This window comes from Zalophus californianus, chromosome 14 (assembly GCF_009762305.2).
Source record: "Zalophus californianus isolate mZalCal1 chromosome 14, mZalCal1.pri.v2, whole genome shotgun sequence".
NCBI lineage: Eukaryota > Metazoa > Chordata > Mammalia > Carnivora > Otariidae > Zalophus > Zalophus californianus.
Genome location: NC_045608.1, coordinates 67,743,533 through 67,768,848, shown reverse-complemented (window position 1 = coordinate 67,768,848; position 25,316 = coordinate 67,743,533). Strand labels below are relative to the sequence as shown.

General features: G+C 35.7%; 1 protein-coding gene across 8 annotated transcripts in view; it reads left to right on the top strand.

Moving 5' to 3' along the window:
- The window catches only part of SMAD2 (SMAD family member 2), an 82,931-nt gene that overhangs the window by 43,661 nt on the left and 13,954 nt on the right, over window positions 1-25,316 (top strand). For 5 of the 8 annotated variants that reach the window (XM_027577382.2, XM_027577378.2, XM_027577381.2 and 2 more), the window contains 6 exons: window positions 8,657-8,746; window positions 9,791-9,984; window positions 10,829-10,963; window positions 13,746-13,820; window positions 22,743-22,796; window positions 24,101-24,313. In XM_027577382.2, the coding sequence (XP_027433183.1) occupies window positions 8,657-8,746; window positions 9,791-9,984; window positions 10,829-10,963; window positions 13,746-13,820; window positions 22,743-22,796; window positions 24,101-24,313 (761 nt within the window). The remainder of the gene's footprint in view (window positions 1-8,656; window positions 8,747-9,790; window positions 9,985-10,828; window positions 10,964-13,745; window positions 13,821-22,742; window positions 22,797-24,100; window positions 24,314-25,316) is intronic. The other 3 variants (XM_027577384.2, XM_027577385.2, XM_027577386.2) reach the window with 3 other exon arrangements.

The window sequence follows — 25,316 nt, the reverse complement described above, 5'->3', positions numbered from 1 at the left end:
CATCTTCTAAATAAAATTAGAAGTGTTTTCTTTTACATTAACACAGTAATGTTTTTTAAATAGATGATATTCTAGATTTATTGGAATAGGGAATGTATAAGAGATCTTTTATATAGTTGTTACAATTAGAGCTATTTCTTTAACATTTTTCCTGCATTCGTTTCTTTTATTTTTTTTATTTTTAAGATTTTATTTATTTATTTTACAGAGAGAGATACAGCAAGAGAGGGAACACAAGCAGGGGGAGGGGGTGTGGGAGAGGGAGAAGCAGGCTTCCTGCGGAGCAAGGAGCCCAATGCAGGGCTCCATCCCGGGACCCTGGGATCACGACCTGAGCTGAAGGCAGACGCTTAACGACTGAGCCACCCAGGCACCCTGCATTCGTTTCTTTTAATATTTTTTAGGAACTGTCCATACTTGAAATTGTAACTTGCCCCTCCTTATTAAACAAACTGAAAACCTGAGAGATCCATTTTTCTGCACTGTTACTTAAAATACATGCTTTAGTTTGACTGGGAGTATTGTGATCCAGTTTTTATGCTTTACAAATACTAATTTAGTCTACCTTGTTGCTAGTTGGTAGGTATACAGACATCTTTGGGAGCTCAGGGTCTTACGGGCCAAATAAAATGTGGTTATAGAAAATCAATGCTTAAGGAAGGAGGGGTTGATTAAAACCACCTGATTTAAATCCCCTAGATTGCTAGGTCTTAAAAATTGCCCTGGTTTGGTAGGCATACCTAAAGAATTAGTAGTTAAGTCAAAAGATGGCTAGGAAGGGGCTATTGACATAGGTGCATGTGGAAGAAAATGGGTTCCAAAGGCCTATGTTAGAGAAGACATTGTGCCGGAGGAAAACGAACAGGACTCTCAGTGGCACTCTCTCGTCTCCTACAGTAATGCCCAAAGTGAGCTGAAATGATGCAGAGTAGGAAATAACAGTCTGTACTTCTTATGCTTAGTTATCTAAGGCTAGAAGCGTATCTTTTTATAGAAATGTCAAGATGACTTGACTTGCATTTAATTCTGTGGCAGTATTTTCTTTTGTTTCATTTGTTTAATTTTGAAAAAAGGCAATATATTTACATGGTTTAAAAATCTGTATATGTATACACATACAGACATGCATGCGTGCATACAAACAGAACAACTGTGCATCTTCCCCTCCTCCACCTCAGATTACCCGTCCGTGGTGTGTGTGTGTGTGTGTGTGTGTGTGTGTGTGTGTGTGCATTCCCTGCAGCATATACACATACACATATGGACATGCGTGCATACAAACAGAACGTGCATCTTCCCCTCCTCCACCTCAGATAACCCGTCCATGGTGTATGTGTGTGTGCGTTCCCTGCTGCATATACACATACACATAGACATGCGTGCATACAAACGGAACATGCATCTTCCCCTCCTCCACCTCAGATAACCCGTCCGTGGTGTGTGCATGTGCGTGCGTTCCCTGCTGCATATACACATACACATAGATACTTCTTTTTTTTAAGAGCATAGCTTACTATACATATTGTGCTTGCTTTTTTCACTTAATAGGAGTTTTAGAGATTTTTCCCCATAAGTTCATAGGGAGCTTTATCATATACTAAATTATTATATGAATATTTTTTTGTTGCTGATTTTCATTCTGAGTTTTGTCTAATTGTTTGAGTTCTTTTGTTTTTTTTTCTTGGGTTTTTGTTTTTTTAGGTACGGTTTTCAAATGGCAAAGTACATAAATCATAAGTGCACAATAAGATGATATTTGACAAATGCGTTTACAGTGTATCAAGATAATAGAACATTTTCATCATCCAGAACATTCTTTCCTGTGCTTTCCCAGTGGTTTTTGAGGCAACCACTGTTTGAATTTTTTTTTTGCTTTCAATTTGTTTTTTTTTTCCCCTTCTAGAACTTCATGTGAATGGAATAATTCAATATCTAGTCTTTTATGTTCAGCTTCTTTTAGCTAACTAAGTATTTCTGAGATAAATACATCTCACCCGGGTTGTAATTCTTCTTTTGATCAAGATTGTTTTGCTATTCAGGATCCTTTGCATTTCTAATCAGCTTGTCAATTGTTATAAAAATACCTTGCTGAAATCATGATTGCAATGGATTTGGAAAAAAAAACAGACCAAATATTATTAGGGAATTAGGGAAGATAGAAATCTTAAGTCATTTAATCTTTAGATAACAGTGTATCTCTTTGTATACTTAGGTTTATTTAATATCTTTCAGCACAGTTTTCAGATGTTAGTGTATACAGGCCTTGTGTATTTTGCTTTAAACCTTATGTATAAGTATTTTGTTTTTTTGACACTATTGTAAATGGAATTTAAAATTTTAATTTTCAAATTGTTTATTGCTAGTATATAGAAATATAATGGATTTTTATAAGTTGCCCTTACATCCTGCAGTATTGCTAAATTTACTAATGAGTTCTAGAAGTTGCTTCAGAGATTTTCTATATAAACAATTATATCATTGTCCAAAAAAAGCAGGGCTTTTGTTCCAGCTTTCTTGAGATTATTGCCAATACAACATGTAAGTTTAACATGTACAATGTGGTGATTTGGTCTACATATACTGCAAAATGATTACCACAGTAAAGTTAGTTAACATCTCCATCCCTTCACATAACGTTTTTTGTGTGGGGAGAGAGAACTTTTTAAGATCTGTTCTTTTAACAACTTTCCAATATGTAGTACAGTATTGTTAATTATAGTCACCATGTTGTACATTAGATCCCCAGATTTATAACTCGTATAACTGAAAGTTTGTATCCTTTGACCGGGGTATATCCATTTTTCCCACCCTGCAGCCCCTGGTAAACAACATTCTGCTCTCTGTTTCTTTGAGTTTGGCTTTTTTCAAAAAAGGAAAAGTGAGAAGTTTCATTTCTTTCCTTTCCAATTTTGTTTTTCACTTTTTCTTGCCATATTGTGCTGGCTAGGACCTGCGGTACAATGTTAATTAGAATCATATCATTGTTGATTAAGTCATTAAAATATTTCTTCCTTCTAACGTAGTTGTTAAGCAATAAATTTACCTTTAAGCACTAGTTTAGATTTAGCATCCCCTCCCAAATTTCTTATATCGTAGATTCATTATCATGGAAAGTATTTCCTAATTTATTTTGTGATTTCTTCTTTGACCCATGGGTTATTTAGAAATGTGTTGTTAATTTCCAAATATTTGGGACTTTTCTAAGAATCTTTCAGTCATTGGTTTCTAATTTAATTCTCTTGTGGCCAAAGAACATAATCTATAAGATTCTAAAGTTTTACAATTAACTGACCCTTCTTTATGGCCCCAGTATATGGTCTCTTTTTCTTAATGTCCCGTGAATACTTGAAAAGGATTCTGTTTATGTCCGTTAGATCAGGTGGTTGATAGTATTGTGCAGCTCTTCTATGATAGATGGATTTTTTTTCAGTCTAATTATCCAAAGTTACTGAAGTTTCTGATTATTGATGTGTTCATTTCTTCCTTTAGATCTGTTAGTCTTTGTTTAATGTTTTTTGAAATGTATTTTTAGATGCATACAGGATGGTTAATATTTTCTGATGAATTGGCCTTCTTAGGAAATGTCTCTTTTTACCTCTGGTAATATTCTTAGTCTTAAAGCCTTATTATTTCTGATATTATGTTTTATTAAGCTTATTGCTTGCATGAACTGTATTTCCATTCTTATATTTTCAGCTACTCAATGTATTCTATTTGAAGTACATCTTTTTTGTAGATATTTTACATCTTGTATTCATTCTGACAAGTCTCTGCCACTTACTGGAATGCGTGGTGTATTTATGTATAATGTTATTATTGATGTAGTTAGATTTGCTCTTGTTTTACTCTTTACACTTTATTCTCTGTTTTCTGTTATCTGATTTTTGTTCTTCCTTTTCATTCCTTCCTTTGGGGTTATTTTTTAGTGTTTCATTTTAATTTTCTCTGTGCTTTTTTTGCTATGTCCCTCCTTTTTTGGGGCAGGGGTTGCTTTCTCAGTGACAATATGAGTCCTTAGCTTTGCAACCATGTAGCTGTTCTTTAACACATCCTTTTGTTTCTGTTGGCTGTTGTCATACAAATTGCATCCACATACTTTTAGAGTTATAATAGCCATCTCCTTTTTGTAGAAATTAAGAGAAAAATACGTTCTTTACATTTATCTGCATACTTAATGCTTTCTAGTTCTCTTAATTTTTCTCAGTGACTTAAGAGTTTTCATCTGTTGCTGTTTTTTACCCTGAAGAACTTTCCTTTAGCATTTCTTTGGGCATAGTCTGCTACAAATGAATTCTCAGTTTTTGTTTACCTGGACATATTTTTGTTTTGACTTCTTATATGAAGGATATTTTTGTTGGATATAGATTTTAGGTTGAGTTTGGTTTTTTCCCCTTTCAGCTCTTTAAAGGTGTTCCATTGTCTTTTGGCTTCTACTGTTTCTGATGAGATATTGTTACTCATGTATTCATTTCTCTACATATGTGGATTGTTCTACTCTGGCTACTGTCAGAGTTAAAGCCAGACATTGATTAAAGGTGGTAAAAACAGACTATTCAGTAATAATGGTGGTAGAAGAGCTGGGCTCAATTTCGATTTGCTTAGAGGTGACGGAAAATACGGGAGTGGGGCTGGGGGAATGAGTAGAGGCTTGAGCGGAGTCATGGAAGAGAAAAATTAGCAAAAAAATGGGTAAGAGGGTTGGTCAGTATCGGTGTGATTGGGCCATCTATCTGTGCCTGCTAAATGGCGTTTCTCGAAGTTAGGCTTCTACCCTCCCTCTGAGGGTAATCTGGGAGACAGATACGTCCTTTCTGGTGACTGATTACATTTCAAAGGAACAGATTTCAGGTACTTGAGAAAAGACTTCTGAGCTGTAGGAGACACACAGTACATCTCAAAGAGACTGGGGAAGGATTTACAAGTGCAAGTTTTTTAAATAAATGCTCTAAAAAAGGAGGTCAGGGGTCTATGGACAAGTGTTGGCAGGAACAAATGGTAAATTCTTTTGGCTGTCTTGACCTTTTCCCCAACAGGAACTCAAAAGGGTCTGGATCCTACCAGGGACTTGGCCTTAGGCTCCTAGAAGCCAGGCTAGAGCTTAATCAAGTCTCTTAGTGCAGGGTTAGATGGAGTCCTTTATGCCAGGAGTTTTTGTAGTTCTCACCACTTTGAAGATTTTCTTTTCATCTTTTGTTTTTAATATTTTGACAGTGATGTGCCCGTGTGATTTTCTTTGTATTTAAACTGCTTGGTATTAACTGAGTTTCTTCAAAGTGTGAATTTAGTTTCAACTGAAGTTCAAAATGTTTCAGCCATTACTATTTCAAATATTTCTTCTGGTTTGTTTTTGCTTCCTCTTGGGCTGCACGTTATTGAGACTGTTCATTTGTTATTCAGTCTTTTTCATTTTGCTTCTTCTGCTTAGGTAATTTCTGTTGACTCATCTTCATATTGACTCTTCTGTCTTCCCCCAACCATCAGGTTAATTTTTTAATTTCTGATTTTATAATTTTCAGTTCTAGAATTACCATTTGATTCATTTTTATAGTTTACATTAATCAGCTGAGATTCCCATCTGTTCATTAAGTCCATGAACATATTCACAGTAGTTACTTTAAAATCCTTGTCTGTTATTTCATTATGGGGTCTGTTTCTACTGGCCATTCTTTCTGTTGACTAGGGGGTAACATTTTCCTATTTCTACATATGTTTAGTAATTTGTGCTTTTTGTACTGGATAATTTGGGATGAAATATTGTAGAGACTCTAAACTCTGCTATCTTCCTCTGAAGAGTTGATTTTTGTTCTAGCAGATAGTTTTGGTCAGCCTCAAACTCCATAGTGTTTGCCTCTGATGTAAGCAACAGCTGACATTTCAGGATTTTGTTCTTTTAGATTTCCAAGTGCTAGTTTTCAGCAGGCCGTATAGTCTCTCCCACATATGTGGTTGAGAGGTCAGTCAAAGATTTGGGCAGAGTTCACACTCATATTTTGATATTTTTCCCCCTGTCACGCCTTCTTACAAGATTTTCCGCCTTCTTTTTCCAGCCTCTCTGGCAGCCCCATGTCCATTCTCTGATTGTTTGTGCCAGTCAGTCAAACTGCAGTTTTCTATTTAAGGTCTAGATGTCCTGCCAAGCTCAGACTGTGGGCTGTCCTTACATACAAAGCCACCTAAATGCGGCTCATCCAGTATAGTTCCCCCCTTACAAAGGTTGACTTCCTTTTGATTTTTGTCCTTTTGGTCTCTCTCCACTGTTTTCAAATAGTTGATTTTACTATATTTTGTTGAGAGGCTGTCATTTTTATCTGAAGGAAGATTTGCCTAATTGAGGCTGCTCTGCAGGCAGGACTTGTGTTTTGTTTGTGTACTCTTGCTAATTGCATACTGTTTTTATTGAGAATTTATAACATTTCAGAGTTTGGTAGGGCCAGTCTCTACTCTTCTTTGTTAAAGTTTTCCTGGTCATTCTTATTTATTTTGCTGTTATATTTGGAGTAATTTTGTTTGGGATTTGTATTGAGATTGCATGAAATGCATAACTTTGGCAGAATTGATGTCACTATGATGTCTTCTTGACTAGGAAGATAGATGCTTTTCCCTTTGCTTACTTTGCCTTTGTGTTCTGTAGTAATAATTAAAGTGTTTCTTTGTGTAGTTTTGACACATTTATACTTTCATTTATTCCAGGTGCTTTGTGTATTTTGTTATAAATTTATTCTTTTAAAAAAAGACATTTTTCTTAAACAAGCAAAAATTTTACTAGCTAGAAGCAAATTTAATATTTTTAAGTAAATCTTCTAATTTGGAGAGGGATGTTACAGTAAACAGTAGGACTGAGGCTTATCCATACCCTGTGATGGAAGTTGGAAAGTGGCCGAGTTGGGGGTGGGATCTAGGTCGGCCTGCCTCTAGATTGATTGCATGTTCTGAACAAGGACTGTTTATTATTGTCTGATATATTTCAAGGCTTGATTCAAGCCCAACTTAAGCTCTTTGTGCTCTCTTTTAGATTCTGGTTCTGTGTCCATGTCAGAATTACTTGAGTGAAATCTTCATTAAACTCTCATAAGAGCAGAATAGCCTCTTAATCTAATCTTTTGTTAGTCATTTTCCTCGAATTATTTTCAAAGGTTGAAGAGTAAGCTGTATACTTTCCCTTCTGAGGTTTAAATTCAGATTCATAACACTCTAGAATGTAGTTGATTTTATTGTGATTTAAACAACTTGGTGCTCTATGTTTTCGGTAGATAATTGATAAATATCTTAAATAAAAGAACCATGTATGTTACTGGTTTTTTAGTCAATACATCTTTGGGGAAAAAAGAAAAGATTTACATTATCCTCCAGTGTCTTGACTTTTTCTGACTCTTGTTTGGGAAATGAAAGATTTCTACAGCCTAGGAAGCAAGAGAATCTGTAAAATACCTTAAGAGGATGCTGGGTAGTGTCTGCAAATGCATTTGTAAAAACTGTCCAGTATGGCTGCTGTAGCCCCCAGGGCATGGCATGAAATGTGTCTGTAGCCCGGTGGCTCTGTGGTGGCCCAGCAGCCCCTTCGAGGTGTGTTGCCAAGGCCACAGGAAGACAGCACCTGCCACCAGTGTCCTCTGAAATGTTGAGTCAGTTAGTTCATTAGCAACATGTACATCTGGATTTAATCAGTTGTTTGATTTTATTTCCAAAAATTGTTTTGAAATGGTTGTTCTTCTTTGAAATTTTGATGATTTTGTAAGATGTGAGAAATGGAGTTTGAGTTTGTTTCAGAAATTACCTTTTGACTGTAATTGTAAAAAGCGCAACTTATGACCTGAGACCTGTTGAGAGGCAAAAGGTCCATTCCAGACTGCCTTTGAAGCCCTTCTCCCACAATGAGAAGTGACTGTGACATAAAGCCATTGCAGGGAAGTAGGGAGAATTTTCTCAGGGCTGCCCATGGTCTGGAATGAGATGTGGAAGAAAAAGCTTGAGGTCTTCCTGGTCTGTGTCCTTCAGGTGTATTGAGTTTTGAAAAACTAGATATAGGTGATTTTTCATATTCATATCATCTTTTAAGAATTTGGTGCTTTCAAATATCTTTAGTCCTCACAGTAATTTCTTAAAGCTTTTAAGGTGGTATGCTATGTTTGAATGACTTCAGAATGTACTTCCTTCTCCTGTGTAGTGTTAGTAAAACTGAATAGATAAGTTTCTCAAACAAATAATGTGAAAATCTTAACTGTGGATATGTGTCTAACTTAAGTGAAATTTTTCCTGTATTGAAAAGACCAGTTGACATCCATTTTTAAAAAAAAACTAGATTATAAAATGAAGCACTCTTAGTAAGGCCAAAGGCACAGGTATTAGTCTTTTGTCGTGAGTAGAGGAAATTGGAAAGGGCATTATAGGTATGATTTCATGAAGCTAGAGAGCATTGGTGTTCACATTTTTAAAACATAATCATAACTTATCTGGAGTCACATGTTCCATTTTATTGGCTTCCTTCATATGGAAAATATAGAAACCAGCAGTAAAAGCCCATGAAAAAGTGAAGCGATATATATATTTTCTGGGTGAAGGAAGTATTCTGTACATTTTCCATGTTTTACATCATGGTATTTTGAATAACCATGCTTCCATGTTCACATCAATTTTTTGTTTTTCAATTTATGCACAGCACTTGCTCTGAAATTTGGGGACTGAGTACACCAAATACGATAGATCAGTGGGATACAACAGGCCTTTACAGCTTCTCTGAACAAACCAGGTGAATATTCTGCCCTCTATGGAATCCTAGCAATCTTGGGGCGGGGGGCTGTTTTGGAAGACCTGTTATGGGTTGCTCAGTATCATTTTGCCTAGGATGTTTCCTTAATGTAAATAAGGCATGGCATTTAAAATACGTGCTTGCCGGTATTAACGATATATTAAATGTGTCAGCTGATGTTTTGATCGATGAAATTTTAGTTTTGAATCTTCTTTAAATTACTGCATCCCCTAAAAAATAGGAACTTTGATAACTATATTCTCATGTGAGTTTGAGATTAGATTTTAATCTGTTGGCCTAATTTTCAAGTAGATCTATAACCAGTTTTTGCTAAATTTCTTGCTGTCATCTAAATCTCATCTTGTTTATACTAATAAATAACATAGTTATCTACCAAACCCCTTATACACAGTTAACACTAGGCTAACTCATTTTATGTTCTCTTTTTTTTTTTTTTAAATCACCTTATTCTCTTTTGGAGCATATTGGTATTTGTCCATTTCATCTCATTGTATTTCATCACCATCTGCATTACTGTGTGAGCTATAGAACTACACCTTGGTACTCAAAGCAGTCACAGCTGGGTAATGAGCTACATTAGTTTGAGTAAGTTACTTTACATCATTGTTGGTACTTACCATTCGTCACACTAGTTCCTTTTTTTGATAATTCAGTCACCTACAGTATTAATGCCCTCCAAAGCATCCCTAAATAAAAGTTTGATTTACTCAAGATAGAAGTTGGCAGAAAGTTTTTCAAGTATACTATATGATCCTTTTTTAAAAATCAGTTTCTTCCCAAGTGGTTAGCCACTCATTGACATCCGAGTCATTTATGTAGCGTATTTATGAGAAACATCTGCTAGTGCTGCTGCTTACTTTTATAGCAGCTCCATTAAATAGTGCATTTTTCTTCCTTGTATTCACTGAAACTAACTGTCTGTCATTCTTTTCTTTATGCTCTTATTGTATTAATTTAGCCCAGTCGACTGTGCCTATTTTGTTTTTAAAGTTCCCACTTTTCTTTCCCCTTGCTTCTCAACAGGTCTCTGGATGGCCGTCTACAAGTATCTCATCGAAAAGGACTGCCACACGTGATATATTGCCGATTGTGGCGCTGGCCTGACCTTCACAGTCACCATGAGCTCAAAGCAATCGAAAACTGCGAATATGCTTTTAATCTTAAAAAGGATGAAGTATGTGTAAACCCTTACCACTACCAGAGAGTTGAGACACCAGGTAGAAAAACTGGGGCTTTTTTTCCTTGTTTTAAATTTAATGCTTGACCTTAAGTATATTAGGTACTCATAGGCAGTTGCCCCTGGGAAACTTTGGTGTAAAATTCTAATAAATTACCTAAAATACAGTGTATTGTTTGCTAGTAATTAAAAGTACTTTTTAAGTGTTTTAAATAGGGAAAAATAAACCCTTAGAGGGTCAGATATGTCAGTTTCTTGGGAGAGCATACTATTTGACCTCAGAGTTACATATCTAGGAAATTCTAATCCCCAGATGCCCAGTCTGCTTGGAACTAAACTGATAGACCTCTTTACCTGTCTGCTGCCTGAGCTGTGTTCAGTCGTTCTGTTCTTTGGGCATCTTTTTGAAGTACTTTAATGGTATTGATTGCATCTAAGCAGACTAGTGAAGTTCATGGCAAGACTTTTAGTTTACTTAGCTGTGTACTTGAAACTTTTAAAGAGAATATAGATATATTTTTAGAAATGGCCTAAATCTGACTTCACAGCTCTTCCTGCACCTTTTCCAGTGGGGATTTATGAACTCTTATGGTAATAATAATAATATTACCAGAATGACCTTGTTCGTCAAAGTACAGGATAAATTGGTACTTGGAAATTTAGATTCTGGACTACATGGCAAGTTAAAACTAATCAGATTTGTCTATTTCTCAGTAGCTAGTATAATGCCAAAGTGGTGAACCCTAAATTTTAAAAATTAAGCAGGTTACTTTCTTCTTTTCGTATGTGTGTGAAGTTTTTCGACGAAGGTCTGGTCTGTCCCCCTCCCCCAGTGCCCATCCCTGCTTCCTTGCTGCTGACCTGGACCTCTCTGTCTCTTCCAGTTCTGCCTCCAGTACTAGTGCCGCGGCATACTGAGATCCTGACAGAACTGCCTCCTCTGGACGATTATACCCACTCCATTCCAGAAAACACTAATTTCCCAGCGGGAATCGAGCCACAGAGTAATTACATCCCAGGTATTTTTGCCTTCCGAATCTCCTGAAAACTGGGATAGATACAAAGTTTGTTCCTCAACATTCAAGTATTCGTAAATTGTGGTTTGACTTTTTAAAAAAGGCTTCTGGATTTTGAATAGAAAAGTCTACTTTGTGGGTTGATGATTTTGTGACATGTATAAGCCTCGTTGTACTTTAAACGCTTTTGTCTGGAGAAAAGTTTTACTTTATATTTCATTTTCTTTTGCAGTGGCTTTAATCAAAGTACTGTGAGAAGCAGAAAAGAAAAGATCTTACTAAGTTTGTCTTAGTTGTTGAAGCTGAGAGAGGCAGAATGTAAGCACAATAAGAGGTACAGGAAAAAAGTATTCCTGAAACAAGTGTCACTGAAAATCGACCCAATAATCATTTTCATAGATAGTTTGATAATGTTTGAGAGAAATGTAACATTTCCATAGGAGATATAATTCCTAAGATGTAGCAGCACTGCTATACTGAAAATCAGAAATCCTCTAATTTAGTTTTTTCATCTGGGCCTCAGTTACCTCTGCTGAAAAATGAATGAATTTAACCACATGGTTCTCAAATTACTATACTATACTATTACTATGGCTCTATGCTAATAATATTCCATGATGCAGTTTTAGTTTTCACTATTGTTTTTTAGAAGAACAACTAATATTTTCTTACTTTGTGTTTCCCTTTTTTGTTTTTGGGTTTTTTCCTAGTAGAAACTAAAGATACAATACTAGGATGAGGATTGAGCTATACATTGGATATTTTAGTGTCTCAGTTTTGTTCTTCTTTTGTAATATTTCTGCACCCCACTCTTTTTTTTTTAATATGACGAAATATATAAGGAACTTAGTTTCAAGTACATTTAAAAAAGATTTCGTTAATGTGTCTCATGGATGTAATGCTTGTTTATTGAAGACAATTTTAAAAGCATAAGGAAAAGAAGGATTTTTTAAAATAGCTGATTTTAAAGGTAGAAAGTGTTTCCTGATTGTTTTAATGTGCATCTTTTTAACTATTATGTTATTCCGAAAGAGGGTTTAAGACTTTTTTTACGTTGATAGGAAACAAACTTTTTGAGAAGTTAGGAGGGAAGGGTGTAGAGTGGGTGGGGTATGAAGACTAATGGGGTGGGGGGCGGGACTGAAACAGGCCCTTGCTCCGGGGAGAAGCCTTAGCCAGAGGTAGTTATGTGCGTGTGGCGTGGGGGGTGCACTTTCAGTCATTGATGCAGGAATTTGTATTATTCAACAATACCAGGAAACCAAGGTGTCAGCACACAGTCTTGTAAGACACCTCCCCAGTAATTATTTGGAGGGATGTTAATCAAAGTGGCTACTGGCTTTTACTTGTGGAGATGTTTGGGTTTATTTTCCTTTCTTTATTTGTTTAGATTTGGTTTATTTTACAAAGTACAAAATCAAAAGTGGGTCACACCTATTTGCTTTTCCGGACAATGGGGCTTTACCCAGCGCCAACTGACAGTGCAGACCAAGGGTTCATTTTTCTGTTCCACTTCAAAAGAAATTTCAGTATTTTTTCCAAAATGCTTAATAGCTTTATTATTTTACAGATAATAACGGAGAAAAGTAAAACAGGATAAAGTATTTAAAAGTTAGGTAGTTCTTCCTGTTTAGACCTTTGAGACATGAGTGGTTAAACTGACAAAACGTCCCCCTGTTTAATTTTGTTAGCTTTAACCTTTAAGATGGTACATATTGATACATATTAATCTTGTTTTTATGTTCTTTATTGTTTGAGTCTAGGAAGGTATTTATTTTATTCCTAGAATTTCATCAGTAACAATTTTGGGGTACTGACACTGCATGAAGCGTTCTCTACTTAGGTTCAGATTTGCGTTTAGCTTATTGAAGGGAGAGTGTGAAGGGTTCAGCGAATGAGCCCTTTCACCCACATTTCTCCCTCTCCCTTTTGGTAATTACATTATCTTGAACTGCTTCAAACTGCCCAGCCATGAAAATGCTAAACTGTTGATAATCACTTAAACTTATTTTTCTTCCTTGAAATTCTAACTGGTAAAATTATATACATGTATTTATTTTACATGAAGCTTATTCAGCTTTTCAGATGCCTCTTGAATATAAACATTTTGTTCATTAAGCATGTTGGAAATGACACATTAGAGTATTTTTTTCAGGGAGTATTTTGCCTCAGGTTTGTGCAGTAGTCTGTGTTTGAATTTAAATTTCTGCTTCAAACACTCAGGTTAGAAATCCCTGGAGAAATGTACTTTTTAGGTGGAATTCAAACTAGACCTGTCCTGAAACATATTACCATATTTTGCCCCATAGAACCTAGGGTAAGCCCGTATTACTTTGTAATCCAAAATCTCATGTGTGTTGTGTGTTCTTTAATCATCTCCTAGATGTACCCATCCATGATGGCCATTAGTTTAAAAAAAGAAAAAAGTAGGTACTAATGTCTTTGAAGCATACTGATTCAGAACTGAGGCATCTTGGAAGTTCTATTTTTGGCTCTTGCCCCAGAAAATATACATATGGGAATGAGCCAGATATGTAAATAATAGCTAAGAAAATATGCCTAGAGAGCTTGATTATATTACAAGTAGGCTTTAAGGATTCACCTGTAAGATTTGGATCAGAACCTGGATCATAAGTCCTCAGTACCAAATACTACGTTTTATAATAATGTTATATAATCATATTTATTATTCAGAGTGATTCTTTGGTTATCTTTGGTAGCTAGGAGAAAAGTGGTGAGATTGATTCAGTTGCAACTGTGCTTGATTTGTTCTAAACTTTTATAGAAACGCCACCTCCTGGATATATCAGTGAGGATGGAGAAACAAGTGATCAACAGTTGAACCAAAGTATGGATACAGGTAAAACTTACTTTTCAAAATTCCTCAGTAATGACATAGACATTTTTGCCCTCTTTAAAACCCCACAAGTATTATTTGTGAGTCTTCAATGTGGAGAAGTTGGGACATATATCATAAAAAGAACCTTCTGTATTGACGTAATTATATTTGAACCATCCAAAGGAGGGCCCTGTTGTCAATGAAAAAGTTACACATGCTACTCTGCAGAATAATTTATAATTTTCTCTCATTAGATTAAATGTAAGTTTGAGAGCACTCAAGTAGTTTTCTGTTTAAGTATTGTGTGCTTCTGTTCAAAGTTTTAGTTACCCGATGAATAAATAAATGTCTTTGTGATGAAAAACCATAATGAGCCCAATAACAGATTTTCTGAGAAATTTGGAGGTGGGGGACGAGATCAGATTTCCAGTGCTCCTTTAGCTTAATAGTGACTTCTGAATGGTAGTAGATTGTTTACACAAAATACCTTGTACCTGACCTAATTCAATTAATTTCTAACTTTTAGCTATCCACTCGAGACACAGTGGAAAAAAAGTTTTAGCATGTAATAAATATTACACATGTCAAAGATTTAAAACAGTTATTATCTAATAAAATGTATAATCCACCAGAACTAATTAGGTTACCAGTGAAGTAGCTGTGGTGTCATTGTAATTGTCTGGTTTGCTCTGTTCCACGCTGTCTGTAATATTAAGGTTTGGATACTTTAATATCACAGCCTGTCAAATTACACCATCAGCTTTTCTACACAGTTTATACTAAAGCATTCTGTAGTTATGATAATCTAAGTTATTTTTAAATGAATTAACATTGGTGGGGGGGGATTGGGGACTGGCTTTTACAATAATTCTGTTGTTTAAATCTTTCCATTATTAGACTCCCAGATTAAGAAGCTTTTGCTGTAGCTAATCATACTTGTAACTGTTCAGAGTAGTAAATAACCAATAAATGTAGGTAATCTAATGATGACTGGAAATAAAACATGTACATCTTAATGCAGATGTCTTATTGCAAATGATATTTGGCTTTCTAAATATATCTTCCTAATACACCCGTATATGCCAAAGATCGGTATTCCTGAACCAACCATGTTCCTTTCTTGATGGGCCACTGCCACTGTGACATTTAAAAGTGAATGCCAAGAAAAGATCCTCAACATCATTAGCCATCAGGGAAATAAATGCAAATCAAAACCACAGTGCCCACTTCACTTGGGTACTTGGGCATTTCACACCCATTACAGTGGCTGTGATCAGAAAAGGACAGTGGAAGCGTTTGGTGAGGATGTGGGCAAGTTGGAGTCTTCATGTGTTGCTGTTGGGAATGCAAAACGGTTGGGTTGCTTTGGAAAAGTTTATTGTTCCTTAAAAAGTTAAATATAGAATAACAGTATGACCCAGCAGTTTCACTCCTAGGTATATACCCAAGAAAATTGAAAAGACGTCTCAGTGTTTGGGGGCTTGCTTTGAACCTAACCTAATATTTCTAATTCTGTTACTTTTTCAAAATGATACATATATATTATTTCTTACAATGATAATGTGCATATTTGATTCATGAGATGCTAAAAGTTGGTTTAACTACCAGTCTTCTACCTGCTGTCCGTTCCTTTCTCGGTGCCATGGCAAGAAAGTTCTAACTGATGTAGGACCCCAATTTAGAACAAAATGGAACTCTCTTTAAACTCTGGTTTTTAGAATTGTGGGGATTTTCTAGATACTTCATGGATTTCTAACTGAATTCTATTACAGTCCAAAATATACTGTGCATGATGTGAGTCTTTGGAAATTTGCTAAAAATTATTTTATGCCACAACATGTCTTATTTGTGTTGAGAAGAGTTCCACGTGTAATTGAAAAGAATGTTCTGCACTTGCTGAGTTCTCTACATCACTTAAGGCATGTTTGATGGTGGTGTTTAGATCTTCCTAATCCTCTCATTTTTTTCTACTTATACTCAGTAATGGAGAGCAGCGTTAATGTCTCCAGCTCTGATTCTGGTCCTGTCAGTGTTTGCTTCATGTATTTTGAATCTCTGTCTTTAACTGGCACAGATTTAGAATGATTATGTCCTTCTGATTAATTGACCCTTGTTGTAAAATGTGTCTCCTGTTCACATCACCATATCTTATTTATTTCAGTGGTTGTATGGTATAGCTTTCATCCTTATACTTTCAGTCTGTCTGTATCTTTATATGTAAAATGTGTTCCTTCTGGACAGCATTGCATGTCTTTATCAATCTCTTTTAATTGGAATATTTAGTCTGTTTTTATGTAGTGTCTTTATTGATATCATTGGGTTTGGGTTACCATTTTACTGTTTCTTTTCTATTTGTCCCATCTGGTTTTTGTTCCTCTGTTCTTAATTTTCCTGAATTCTTTCAGATTAATCAAATATATTTATGTTTGAATCCATTGTATTTACTCTCTTGACTTTTTAACAGTACCACTTAGTAGTGTTCTCTCAGTGAGTGTTCTCATGATTACAATGTATATCCCAATTTCATCATCGACTGCTTAGGTTGTTAAGTTGTAATATTTTTACAACCTCGTGGGCAGTGTAAGAATTTTATAACACTAATTCCATCTACCTGCCTGTTTGTGCTGCCCTTGTCACTTGTCTTACTTATCTGTGTGTATAAACCCCAGAGTATCTTATTTTTGCTTTAGACTTTGAAGTTTAGTTTTTTTAATTTTTAAAGGATTAAAAAGTAACTTTTTGTATTGACCTGCATATTTACCATTTCTGCCCTTTCTTCCATTCCTCTAGACGTGTGTCCAGTTGTTTTGGCCCTACTTGTTGAAGAGACGTTCCTTTCTCCATTGATTTACCTTGGCTCCTTTGTCTATATGTGGCTCCAACTTTTGGTCTGCTGTTAAGCCAGTTCAGTGAATTCATGTCAGATTATCTATTTTTTAATTTTACAATTTCCATTTTAAAGTCTTTATCTGGTAATTCCAGTACCTGCTTCATATGTAGTCTGCTTCTGTTGACTTTTGTCTTTTCATTAAGGGTCAGTTTTTCCTACTACTTTGCACGTCTCGTGTTTGTTTTTTTAATTGTATGCTGGGTATTACGTCTAAAATAATACTAGAGAGTAACATAGATAATACTCTCCCCTGGAAAGCCTTCCCCTTTTAATCTGATCTCTTCCACATGATTAGGAGTTGAGTTGGATGGGTGATGATTTGATGTTTTAATTAGTGTTAGATCACCACAGGCTTGAAGGTAGGGGTAGCCTCTACCTCGGCAGGTTTTTAGATACGAGTATGGCAAGACTGCAGGATCTCTCGCTGCTTTCCAGCCTTTCCCCAAACTTCCTGTGCTACCCTGTACTCAGCTAGAATTGGCTAACTCAGGTTAGAATTGGCTGATGAAGAGGAGGACTATGCCCATGCTTGGGCGGCTTCTCAGATTCCATTTGCCTGCGCTTGGCCATTAGAATATTAGTTGGTTTTTCCTTTGACCAGCCCAGTCCTGTGTGTGTGTGTCCAGACTTGGCAGGTGCTCTCAGTGATGAAGATGGTCCCCACTCTCTGCTTCCATAGGAAGACTTCATCCCCCTCTGCAAACTGGCTCACTTTGACTTAAATAGATCTACAGCTTTTTGGTAACTCTAAAGAAAAATAAAATTGTTTTAGTGTTTCCAATATTTTCTTATGGTTATTTTGGGAGCCAGCGTTTTTCTCAGTCTTCTACGTTCTAATTATAAGGGGAACCCTGTAGAAGTTATTAATAAAAGCAAAAGAAAAGTACCTTTATTCTTATAAACAGAATTCATGCTCACTGAAAATTTGAAAATGCGTAGCACATAATAAAGAAACATGAGGAAAATGTATATTTTTTGAGCTGGAATTGACATATTACATATAATGTCTTTTTTTCTTTTTTCTTTTTTTGCTTTATCTAATATTTCTACCATTCTATGTCAAATAAAAGAGTATTTTACAGATGAAATTATGCCGCAATATTTTGAATTCTATACCAAGTGGATGTTTATTATAAAAAATTAAAGTTAGGTAAAACAAAAAAGTATAAGCATTACATGTAATTTCCTTCATCTAGTAATAATTATACTCTTAATTTTAAAAGGGTCAGTGTTTATAAAAACTAAAAATAAAAACACAACACTGCAGTGGACATCATAGAAAAAGAGCTAAAAAGTGACAGAAATTTGCACCTAGGATGTGAGATTCTGGACACCCTATTCCTGACTACTGCAGTAGACTTCCTCTGGCTGGTTTCTGGATGCTTTTGAGATACATTGCTGAGGTGTAGGACTTGCTTGGTGATTAGGTAGGGCAAGGTTGAAGGAGTACCCCAGCATGATTCCCAGTTTTCTGAAAGGTCTGTGAAAGCGATGGGTCTGTACTCAGTAAATTAGGTTTTTTAAAGCTTGCTTTTTAAGCCTTTTTGGTCTAAGAACAAAATAGTAGATAATTTCAGTTCTTTAGGATTTTCTCTGTAATAGGAAAGCAAAGGAATGAATTTAAGACCTATAAGTCCTTTTGTATATGCCTTTTGAAAGAATAATTCTCTTTTTATTGTTTCACTCGTGTGCTATTTTTATGGTTGGCTAATTTACTCAAACTTATTAATATATTTTTAGCCATTAATTTTGCTTAGGAAATTCATACTAATTTTAAAATTTCTCCAAAAAATCATAAAATTAAATGCTGAACATGTAATTCATCTCATACTAAATGAATTCCATTTGAGCAAACACTTAAAAAATGAAACCCTATAATTTTTAGTACATGACAATGAGGAATTTTTAAAATAAACTAAGAAATTGTAAAGTATAAGACCATCAGAGAAAATATTGACAAATTTGAATAAATAAAATTTAAAATGTTACCCCAACACACCTATTGGAATGGCCAGAATCCAAACATTGGCAATGCCAAATGCTTATGAGGATGTAGAGCAACAGGAACTCTCATTCATTGCTGGTGGGGATGCAAAATGGTACAGCTCCTCTGGAAGACACATTGGCAGCTTCTTACCAAACTAAACATACTCTTACCGTATGATCCAGCAGTCATGCTCATAGTGTTTACCCAAATGAGTTGAAGATGTATGGACACACAGAAGCGTGCACATGGATGTGTATAGCAGCTTTATTCATAATTGCCAAAACTTGGAAGCACTCAGTAGGTGAGTGGATAAATAAACAGTGGTACTTCCAGAGAATGGAATATTATTCAGCATTAGAAAGAAATGAGCTACCAAGTAATGAAAGACATGGAGGAACCTTAAATGTATATTGCAAGTGAAAGAAGCTAGTCTGTAAAGGCTACATACTTTATGATTCCAACTATATGATGTTCTGGAAAAGGGAAAACTATAGACACAATAAAAAGATCTGTGATACGCAGGGGTCAGAGGGGAGGAAGAGATAAATAGGGAGAGCACAGGGAATTTTTAGGGTAGTGAAACTATTTTGTATAATACTACATGGTGAATAGGTATTATTATATGTTTGTCAAAACCCATAGAATGTACAACACTAAGAATGAACCCTCATGTAAACTATGGGCTTTGGGTGATAACGATGTGTCGATGTCAGTTCCTTGATAACAACAAATGAACCATTGTGCTAGGTACTCATTGCAGGGGAGATTATATATGTATGTTTACATGGCTATATGAGAGTTCTTAGTAATTTTTGCTCACTTTTGCTGTGAACCTAAAACTGCTCTAAAAAGTAATGTCTGATTTAAAAATTTAATGTCACCTTGAAAGCTATATCAAAAGAAACCAAAAACTTGGGGAAATACTTGCTAACGAATGACCAGTCTAATTGATTTCAAAATTTAAAACCACTTACAAATTAAGAAAAATAATAAATAGAAAAATGGACAAAAAGTATATGAATGTACTATTTACAACAAAAATAAAAATTAAAAAATATAGAGTAGTCTCTTTCACCCTATCCATCAAATAGGCAAATGTCAAAAGGTAGTGACATGGTGTGAAGAAACACTAGCTCATAAATTGTTGGTGGGACTAGACATTTTGGGGAGGTACTTTGGCAGTTACAAAAATTTAATACACATTCCTTTTGGCCTAAAGTTTCCTCATTGAAAAATGTATCCTGGAATGCCTGGGTGGCTCAGTCAGTTAAGCTCTGCCTTTGGCTCATCAGGGTCCTGGGATCAAGTCCTGCGTCGGGCTCCTTGCTCAGTGGGGAACCTGCTTCTCTCTCTGCCTGCTGCTCCCCCTGCTTGTACAAGCTCTCTCTCTCTCTGACAAATTTTTAAAATAATAAAAAAAAAAAAAGAAAAATGTATTCTACAACTATATGCAAATTTGTATACAAAAATACACAAGGATTCCTCTAGATGTTTTAGCTGCCAATACTACTAGTAACCACTGCCTAAATACTAGGGTACTTATTACTTCTCATAACTGGAAGTTGCAGGCTTAAGTAGCAGCATGACTATATGAGTAACTGATAGGTTAATTATCAATTAATTTGCCTCTTTGCAAAAAAAGTTTCTAATGAATTGTTAGTTTAACTTTTTTAAAATTTTATGTATGATTATAATGAACCATTCTAAATCTGTAATTCTAACTGGTCACTTCTGATAAGTGATAAGTATTTAGTAGAGGAATCAATAGTTAAGAGATATGAATAATTGGGCAGTTTCCTCCATTTCTCACAGTAGCTTTGTTTATTTTATGTCAGCTTCAGGAAATGGTGAGTTTTAGTTCATTGTTCTAAATATATTTTGACCTTTCTTAGTTGGACCTGTTGTGACTTGCCAACAGATTTTTCAAATTGAGGAACAAAAAAAGAACTTAATTTTCTTATGGAAGATTGTTCTGATTATTACCTGTTCTGTAGTTTTGATTCATCTGTTTATCTGGGGGTTGCCATTCCACCTGTGTCACCTGCTATTTTATGCTGTGGTTGTTGTGGGGTGGGGGTAGCGGTGGGAGTCTGACCTGTCTTAGTCTACAGCCACACCATTGCTGTGATATTTGAAGTATGCATGCTTTTTTACATAACTTTCCGAAGATATGTAGAAAAGATGATCAGAAAACAATGTATTCTGTAATTACATTAATTAACAACATTTGCTACAAATGTGTTTTAAAATTTAATTACATGGAATTGAGTGAAGTAGTCTCTGAATAATTCTGTTTTTTCTCTGTGTTTGTGGTGGTTCTTTTTTCTTATTTTATGCATTTCTGCCCCCTCCCATTGTTTTCTTGATTAGGTTTAACCTGTTTACCCAAAACTGGAAGAAATGGATAATTTTCCAAGAAATATAATTTACCAAAACTGACTCCAGAAAATACCTTAACAGTGAACTTTCATAGAAGAAGTAGAGCAGTATCCTAGGGTAAACCCTAGAAAATTATTCACTGCAAACAATTTTGCACAGGAATTCTACCAAACTATTAAAAAATGTTTTATTACAGTGCTGAACTGTTACAGAACATAAAAAAGACATAAAGGTTCTAGATTGTCTTCTTGAGGCAGTGTAACATTGCACTTACAGTGTAAATCTGTAGACCAGTATTTCTGAGATTTTTTTTTTTTTTAAGATTTTATTTATTTGAGAAGAGAGAGCATGAGCAAGGGGAGGGGCAGAGGGAGAAGCAGACTCTCTCCTGAGCAGGGAGCCCGATGCCGGTCTTGATCCCAGGATCCTGGGATCATGACCTGGGCCAAAGGCAGATGCTTAACCCACTGAGCTGCCCAGGCACCCCTGTTTGAGATTATTGATGCAAAAACGCTAAAAAAGGAATTTTATCTCTCATCCCCAAATCCACGTCATACTTAATGGGACAATGCTAGAAGTATCTCCTTAAAGTTAAGAGTAAGTCAAGAATATCCAGCTGTCATGACCTTTTATCAAAGTGTGACACCCCAAAATGATTGATAAAGTACATGAAAAGTTTTTTTAATTCTGCCTAATCAAAATTACGAAGAGTCAGAAGAGAGATGACCAAATATTTACAACCCATAACATAAAAGGACTAATAGCCCGAGTACATAAAGAGCCTTCTAGAAATCAGTGAGAAGAGTGATCCACATCACTACAGAAGCATGAGCCAAGAGACTATTCACACAAAGGAACTGCAATATAAAGAAGTATAAAGCTGCTTGCTCCATGTCATTTATAAGTGAAATACAAATTAAAACTATACTTGTGAAACCATGTTTTCACCGATCAGTGCTAACATATGAGCTAACACCATTCATCCTGGTAACACCAGTTGCTACTGGGACTGTAAACTGGTACAACCCCTATAGATGACAGTTTGGGCAAAATCTATCAAAATCACGGTTGTATAGCCCTTGGACCTGGCGGTTTCTCTGTTAAGAGAATGATATGATTGAAAGTATGCAAAATATACAAGATTAGTCAGTGCAGTCTTGGTTCCTAAAGCAGAAGATTGAAAATAGTATCTATCAGTATAGGATCATAATACACCATAATTTAAGCTTATGTGGCTAATATATAGAGAGAGGGAGAGAGAAATAAGGACACATCAGCATTCCTGAATCAGTAAGTAGAATAAAAGCAAAGTTCAGAACTGTTACTATTTGTATATAAAAAGCAAGGTGGGGGGGTACAGAAAAATATATTTGCTTGTGTGATTCATAGACTATTTCTGGAAGAGTACACAAAGAACTGGCAACATTGGATGCCTTTGGGAAGGGGAACTGGGTGGCTAGAAACCAGGACTGTTTATATTCTTTTGTACCTTGTATATACTGAAACCTTCAAAATTAAATTCCCATATAGCACTTGCATATTTTGAATTCTTAGGATGTAACTTACGTGTATTATTTGTGATCATTAATTACAACCAGATGTATCCTCATTTTATTCATTTATTATTTGGTCAGAAGTTCTGGAAATACTTGCACATCTATTATAAGATTGAATCCTTTTGTTTCAGGATCTCCAGCAGAACTATCTCCTACTACTCTTTCCCCCGTTAATCATAGTTTGGGTAAGTTGCAAATACTTTCCCCCCGCCGCTTTACACTATGTGAGTAAATTACATGTCTTCTCTGATAATTACTTTTCATATATATGAGAAGTGGATCCCAATGAATAATCAAATGATTGTTCAAATTTGTGCTTTTTAAAAATGGTAATTTGCCTTAATACTACTAAAACTGTTTTCTATTGGCACAGATGAGCATACAAACCTAATCTTTCTATTCATGGAAATCATATTCTTCATGGAAAGTGTTATGACCTATTATGGCTAGATTTATATGGGTATGTTTAGTTTAGGATGTATTTTGTAATAGCAGTTATTAATACGAGGTGTATATCTATATATATGTATATGTATGTGTACACACATGTGTACAGGGTATGGGAGGGGGTGTGTGTGTGTTTGTGTGTACATTGTGTAGTTAATTCTTATCCTTCAGTTTACCTCAGTATTTCACAATGTCTCTTCAGTTTCTGCACACATTAGGAAAAATTTTCATGTTTTTCATGATATTCCTTATGTATTTTTTTTTAAAGATTTTATTTATTTATTGGAGAGAGAGAGAGCACAGGAGGGGCAGAGGGAGAAGCAGACTCCCCACTGAGAAGGCAGATGCTTAACCAACGGAGCCACCCAGGCACCCCTCCTTGTGTCTTTTAATCAAAATTATAGAAGTTAAATTCATGTGGCCCTAGTTTTCCCATTAAATATGTAAATTCTTTTGATTCCATATTCTGTTTTCACTTGCATGGTTTTTGTGTTTTATTACTTTCTGTTCCTTGTGTATGCATGGGTTTTTTATTTTTGTAACTAGGGTAACTCACGGAGAATCTCCTGTTAAAATAACAATGTCAAAAATATGTCGTATTTTATATCCTATTATTATGATAGAATTTTTCTTCTATCTTTTGGCTTTTAACTCAGTCCTTGCTCCAGCTTTATTCCACTTCATCCTACCCCAAAATTAGTTTTATTATGCAAGTTGATGTACTTTGCCTGCGATGGTTTTATATTTGAACATGAACTTGGATAAAACTACTAGTAGAACATGACCCACCGTAAAGTCTAAAGAAGGTGTTTGAAGATTAGATGACTGTATGAGATGGGGAAAATCTGAAACATTGACAATCTGGTATGATCTAATGGAGACCGGAGTCTGTGGTGTAGATGTTTCAGTCAGCTTCCTGAGCAGTAGCCAGGGGAGGCTGGTGTAGAGCACATTACAGATAGCTGATGATATTCAGTCTCTTCTTGGCTTGAACTGTTCACACAACATTTCTTGCTTTTATGGGTTTGGTTTTTTTCCCCAGATTTGCAGCCAGTTACTTACTCAGAACCTGCATTTTGGTGTTCAATAGCATATTATGAATTAAACCAGAGGGTCGGCGAGACCTTCCACGCGTCACAGCCCTCACTCACTGTAGACGGTTTCACAGATCCATCCAATTCAGAGAGGTTCTGCCTAGGGTTGCTCTCCAACGTCAACCGAAATGCAACTGTAGAAATGACAAGAAGACATATAGGTATGTGTTTTTCCCTTGTGTGAAGAACCGATGCCGCATACTCATAGTGGGAGCACCGTGTGGTTTACCGCATCAAGGGCTTGTGTGCAGTCGCCTGCCGCCTCTGTCAGTGTCCGTGCACGGCTCCGCTGCTTTCACAGATCCCACTCTTGCCGCTGGCTTCCCTGTATTTGGCACCCTTGATACTGGGAGGTCCGTCAATTAAAAAAAAAGGTGTTAAAATTACTTTGCTGAGTCTGTACCAGTCGTAGGATTGTCGTGTTCATATTTCGGAATTATAATTTTAACAAATCATGACTTTTTTTTTTCAGTTTGTTGACATCTCCTAGTATTTCTCCCTCCCGTGAGTTCATATATTAAGTAATTAAATCTGCTCACCATTAATCTGAAGCAAGAGATTTTAAACAAGAACTGCTATTTAATACATAGTTGAAAAAATAAATCAGGGGATCTCAAAAGGTAGTAGTCCCGATATCCTTTTAGCACGTTTGTGAGGTCAAAACTATTTTCATAATGCTACTAAGATCCTATTAGCCTTTTTCACTCTCATTCACTCGTGAATGTACAGTGAAATATTCCAGAAACTACAAGACGTGATTTTGCAAGCAACTACATGTAGGATCTGCCGAGAATCCAACTCTCTTCTGTTAAGCCAGGCATTAGAGAGAGTTGCAAAAATGTAAAGCATTGCTCTTCTCACTAGTTTTGGGGGAGAGGGGAAATTGTTATTTTTCATAACCATGTTATTTATGTGAAATGTAATAGGTTTATTATTTAGATTTCTAAATGAATTAATGCATTTTTTTTGAATCTCAGTTTTAATATCGAATGTGGTAAGTTTCCATTGATGCAATCCACATAAACAGCGACTCTTTGGGGTCTCCAGTATTTTTTTGGCAGTGAGGTAAAAAAAAGTTTGAGTGCCACTAATATAACTGAACATAGTTCTCATTACCTTAAAGGAACCTCTTTTAACAATGGTTTGCTTCTGTTTCTGATGAAT